Genomic DNA, 6,029 nt, shown 5'->3' with positions numbered 1-6,029 from the left:
AATTACACAAAATTCATGATAAATTAATGTATTTTATAAAATGTCATAAAACTGGGGCCCCCCTGGCACCATCTTGCGGCCCCCAGTTTGAAAACCACTGCACTAAACTACATTCATCTGAGCACTTCTCAATCTTCTTCAGTTCACATCACTTAACTTTTATACTTTTAACCAAGCAGTAAATTGATCGTTCTTTAGCCTGATCTTGTTGAACTTGCACTTATTTTACTTTTAAATTGCTTTACAGATTTCCAAGTTTTTGTGCCACCAGTGCATGTCGCAAAGTATTTGCCAAAACGTAGTCTAATACTTGTATTTACTAGTGCAATTAGGTGCACACTTCAAATACAAAAGGTTACAAAAATCATTTCAGCACATACTGCCTGAATCCAAGTAGTTCATTTCCCAAATAAACAAATCAAACATACTTTGTGTATTATGATTTAATTTTATATTATTATTTAACAGAGTATAGCATTAGAGTGAAACGAAATATAAACAACACAAATTTGTCAAAATCAGTTGACAGATAAACCAAGAATCTAAAAAACAAAAAGGAATTGTTCGTTTCAAGGACATTTTGTTTTTTAAAGTGTTTTATTGCAGATGCGGCCTCAAAACTGAACACTAAACAGAAAACAGTGAATTTATTTTCACATCTCTGCCGTGTAATTGGACAACAGGCTTCACTTCTCACTTCAAGCTCTGTCAATGAAATCAAATGTAGTGTTAAGAGAGCAGAATATATGGGGCATTGATTCAAAACTGTCTTCTCTACCACAGCACCATAGAGCTGCCAAACTAAACTCACTGTATTCTGTCCAGTGTTTACTTTAAAGGTGTTAATGAGAGACAAATGCAGATCAGACAATGTTTAAACTTCAATACAGTTATATTATTCATAATTGACAGTGGCCGTTTAAAAACTGTGCACAAGCACCATTTAACTAAACCTGGAAAACTTAAATAAAAGCCATAAATGAAAGAAAGTTTTATCAAAACATTTATAAAACAATTTAGCATATTACAAAATTGGATTATCCCAGCAAAAAATTACATGAATGTACAATTTTGTTGCCGCTACAACACTAATAAACCATTAGCCGATATCCAGAAAATACTGCAGCCACCATTAGTCTCTTCACACTATTTACATGCAAGACAATCCCTATTTAGAAATGAAATATAGCGGACACAACACACAGTTTTAATCATTTAAAGAGAAGTAGTCAATAATACACAAATGAATCCACAACACAAACACTGTATCAAGATTACACAGGTATCCCTGATCATCCCTCACGTTTCTACAGTTGCTGACAGTAAGCAGAAATTCATTCTCTAGATCAGTGAAGTCTCTCCTGTTTTACAGCTTACAGCACTCACACTGCAAGTCTGATGTGTTGGCGCTAAAATGATTTCTTTCTCACACATGATATGTGAAAAGTTTAAATATTCACCTAATGCTTTAAATAAAAAGAAAATGGCATAACCAGCATAACATCTATGTTTAATTCATCTCGTCTTGCATTCAACATTAACAGCAGATTGTATTTTATGTACTACATACGGTCTTTTATGATATACAATTACGCAATCTTACTTTGGAATTGAAAATTAAAACTGAAGGCTTTAAAAATAAAATCTGCACACAGACGTCTTCAAGTTAAATTTTCAATGAAATAAAGGACTATTTACAACTTCCAAATCAATAAATGTATGATTTGTGTCCGACTCCTTGGTTGAGTAGCATGCACAGTTTAAATGACATCTGATGTAGTAGGCTATGCTACAGTCAGGTGTGCTCATGGGAAAACTGTTGGGATGGGACACTGCCAGTCTCCAGAAGACTCCTGCACGACCTCCTCCAGATCCAATCCTGATTGACTCTCTCTGCCCTCTGAGGCCGGATCTTGCTGGGAATCTGACTCTGAATCTTGTTCCAACACCACCTCTACTTCCTGTGGTTTAGCTAAGAATAGATAGAAAGATTTTAAGGACTAGTGTTTATTTCAACTGTTGCTTATATTTGCTTAAACAATTATATTGTATTTATATAGTGCTTTTCACAATTGTTTAATTGTTTTAAAGCAGCTTTACATTAATAAGAGACAACTGAAAATTCAGAGGACAACAAAGTACAGTGGCTAAGATTAAATGGCACTAGTGAGCAGAGTAACAATGTAACATATATGTAACATAATATAATAGTAGGGGTCAAAGAAAAACCCTGTGGGGAAAAGGTCCTAGAGAGAAAAAAACCCTAGAGAGAGAGAGCCACACATAGCTGATCCTATAAAAATATACTATATATTAAATACTATATTAAATAATATACAGTTACAATAAATGACAGTATGTAACAATATAAACATTCAATTATATTTCTAAAATGTTTATCACAATTTTAAGTCACAGACAGAGTCAACACAACTAGTTAACTGGTGAGACATACCCATCAGTTTATCACAGGAGCCTCCATAACTGTGAGATCTCTTCATGTGCAGCTTCATGTTGCTCTTCTGAGTGAAGCTTATTGTGCACACTTCACATCTGTAGGGTTTCTCGCCCGTGTGCTTGACCCTGTGAACCTGTAGAGCGCTCTTCTGATTGAATGCTTTGTCACACAATGAACACTTGAAAGGCCGCTCACCTGAAACCAACCAAACATGCCAATGAATGCGTCTGGTGTACAGATATAGAAGGCATACGACAGAAAGCGTGAGGGCGTGAAGTACCTGTATGTGTGCGAATATGCCTCTCTAACTGACTGGGTTTAGCAAAGGCTTTGTCACAGCTGGGGCATTTCAACATTTTAGGTTTCTGCGAGATCATTTTGGGTCCCTTGTTGTGGACATGATTGTGTTCCTGAAAAAGAGAAGACAAAATGTGGCATTCAACAAATTCACATCACTGTGCATTCAATCTGTACATCCTTTTCATGTGCATTCAAAATCACATGACCTTCAGGGTGCTAACAGGAACACCAGGTGTACTCATGCATGTGAGTGAGATACCTTGAGGTGCGTAGCTCGTTTGAAGGCTTTATTGCAGATACTGCAGACGTGGCAGCGGTCCTTTCCATGCACCTGTTTGCAGTGTCTCCTCAGAGCATTGGCTGTAAGGAGCGTTTCACTGCAGTAATAACACTGATGTTTCTCATGCATGTCTGCATCTCTCTCCTCTGCCTGGTTGGCCACCATCTGCAACCACACACACAGCAAATTTAATGATGTATATTTTACAGTAATTACAGATTGAAGATAAAGTGTTTTCTATTAGCCCAATCAGGCCAACAAATAAAAGTAATGGCATAATAAATTACACAAATACAACAGAACACATACACATACAAATGAAATAAACAGCGCTGTTTAGGGTTTTCAGGTCAGTCTAATGGCACCTTTCCATTGCAGAGTACCCCTCGGGTCTGGTCAGCACACTATTGGGGGCATTTCGAATGGGTACAGTACGTAGTACCCCATTTTTTAGTACCACCTCGGTTAAGTGAAAACACTGTAGATCATTGATTGGTCTGAGAGAATCGTCACTACCAGTGTCAACACTAAACGCAAGATTAGCTTTATCTCGAGCAAACCTATTGTCCTTTTAGCGCTGAAAAACATCCATAAGGTTGAGAATCAGGAAAAACCATAAAGTGTTTTCCAGGCTTGCACTTTATGGTGGCACATTCGCAACACGACCTGACCCGTGGGGTACTATGCAATAGAAAAGTGCCATAACAATACCGTATCTTTCACTCGCTGTTCTTGACTTTGTTCTTTGATTTACATTAAAGCAGACAGTAGCAGATTTATTTTGGCTGCTGTCACTTTAAGATTAATATATCAGTTTTTCCCCACAGAATTTTAAGCGAGTATTGCGCTAGATGACACTATGCTATGGGTGGGTTGCACCAACAAGGATGAAATTAAGCAGAGTTGAGAGCTAATCTATGGTTTGTTGATATCAGTTTTAATTTGAATTTGAGTTGTGTTGCACCACTTACATTTAAACACAGATTAACAAATCTTTGATTAAAACTTTAACCTGTATTAAACGCTTCATCTGCAATTTATTTTGTCCGCCATTATGAATTTGTCAGTGTAATTAAACAGCAACAAGGTTCAATTTGTCATTCAAAAAGGAAATAAATAGTTTATGCAGGCAAAGAAAATATAATTTTGTATTATAAATCACTACCTACATAAATTGGTAATCTAAAGGGCTGATTCAAATAAAAACATTTGACAATCTATTAAAACAATCGATTGTATTGATTAACAGAGCAATGTGCCAGGAAAAGTTTGGAAAGTTCAGATATTGTGATATAATAAACAAGATGTGTCGACACTTGTCATAAAGCACCATTGTGTGTCCGCTCATTTACGGCCCATTAGTTCCTGACTAAAGCGCATGACAGAGGTGAAGCGCATACGGCCATACAGTAGCTGTCACCAGTGCTGTTAATATTGCTTTTGAGTGGTCGGCCTTCTTCCTGTCTATTTACAAAAAGATGTCTTTGTATGTACTGTAGGATAGGGAAGGTATTCCAGACTCGATGCTTCAAAGCCAACAAAACTTTACTTAGCCCCAAACTCACTCTGTTGAAAGTTATAATAAACGCATCTTTGAATAGCGATGCCACCACGCTCATGGCATCTGTTTTTAGTCATTTAGCCACACATTTAATTGTAAAAAATTATTTAAACCCTCATATGCAAGTTTAAATTTAATCCCTGATTTTGATTTAAAACAGAGTTTAAAGTAATGGAGCAACAGGATTAAAGATAATCCAGGTTTACTGTAAAATTTAAACCTGGATCAAAATGACAGTTTTGTTGTAACCCTGTTTATTTTTAAACAAGATTTAAAGTTTGGTGCAACAGAATTATTAAATAAATTTTGATTTAATGCAGATTTAAGACTAATCCTTGTTGGTGCAACCCACCCGTAGCATATTTGTGATGTTTTTGTGTTTTCAGACTAGTTTCTGATCCGTTTCACTTCTGCTCTCTGAACTGTCACCTATTGTATTTTCATAAATATGGTAATCCAATAAAGCTGTTATCATTGACATTTTCTGTTTTTGTTTTTAAACTAGCAATCATCCAGCAGTCACTTCACTGAACTGATACAATCCTGAATTATAACCATGACATCATTGCTAACTGTTCCTCATCTGTAAACACAATGATAGAGATCTATTATAAGATATCATTTCAGGTTCGTTTGGAAAATGATAGCGGGACAGACTGGCAGCCCATCAGAAAACGTCTCTCACACAGCACATGTCCTGCATTAGGTTTGATTTAGCATTGTCTTAAACTTTGATGACTACATTGCAAAGGCCCGATCAGGTGAGTGACAGTTCGGTCAACTGTATTAGCACCGTTCACAGCCCAGGCCAAGTAACAACACAACCCTACTCTCTGTATTTGGTTTAGTTTCAGACAGAACACACATGAGACTAGACGGGAATCATAGTAGGTCAATGAAAAGATAACCAGATAGTGAGCGAGTTTCTTTCCAAATAATCAAATAACCAAACTAAGAGGACATTAAAGTTCAGATGATGTTGTATTCATCAGAGGAATGTACATTGCTGTTCCTCTTGTAAAGAATATAAGATAGCAGCTCGGAAATCATCAACATTACTAAACACTGTTCATAGATCTGCAAGAAGCAATTCATCATACCTGCGTGTTTAAGTTTAAAGAGACGGCATCCAGCATCTGTGTGTCCGCTAGAGTCAGAGTCACACTGCCGTCACTGGCCACAGCAGCTGATGACATCACCAGATTTTGAGATGATATGACTGGCTGGGATAGGGAGGTGCTGGGTGCCAGTGCGCCGACTGATGGGAGTCAGAGACAGAATTAATCACCAAACCATACTGACAAATAAAACATTTATATTTGTAATAAACTCTTCACAAAAAGACAGCATACTTTTGAGATTTAGCACTATTCTGTGAACAGAAGTGAAATGCCAAACTGTTTTACTCTAATCTGTGCTATCTCTTAAAT

The 6,029-nt window shown here is 36.8% G+C and overlaps 1 protein-coding gene across 1 annotated transcript in view; it reads right to left on the bottom strand.

Moving 5' to 3' along the window:
* Positions 1-425: 425 nt before the first annotated feature.
* Positions 426-6,029, bottom strand: part of LOC135760329 (zinc finger protein 236-like) — a 40,054-nt gene continuing 34,450 nt past the window's right edge. Inside the window, exons 27-31 of the mRNA XM_065274294.2 lie at positions 5,700-5,857; positions 3,018-3,203; positions 2,739-2,868; positions 2,456-2,653; positions 426-1,972 (exon numbers count right to left, since the gene is read on the bottom strand). Coding sequence (XP_065130366.2) covers positions 1,806-1,972; positions 2,456-2,653; positions 2,739-2,868; positions 3,018-3,203; positions 5,700-5,857 — 839 coding nt within the window. The 3' untranslated portion in view covers positions 426-1,805. The remainder of the gene's footprint in view (positions 1,973-2,455; positions 2,654-2,738; positions 2,869-3,017; positions 3,204-5,699; positions 5,858-6,029) is intronic.

Source organism: Paramisgurnus dabryanus, chromosome 13 (assembly GCF_030506205.2).
Source record: "Paramisgurnus dabryanus chromosome 13, PD_genome_1.1, whole genome shotgun sequence".
NCBI lineage: Eukaryota > Metazoa > Chordata > Actinopteri > Cypriniformes > Cobitidae > Paramisgurnus > Paramisgurnus dabryanus.
This window is presented reverse-complemented; position numbering and strand designations above follow the sequence as displayed.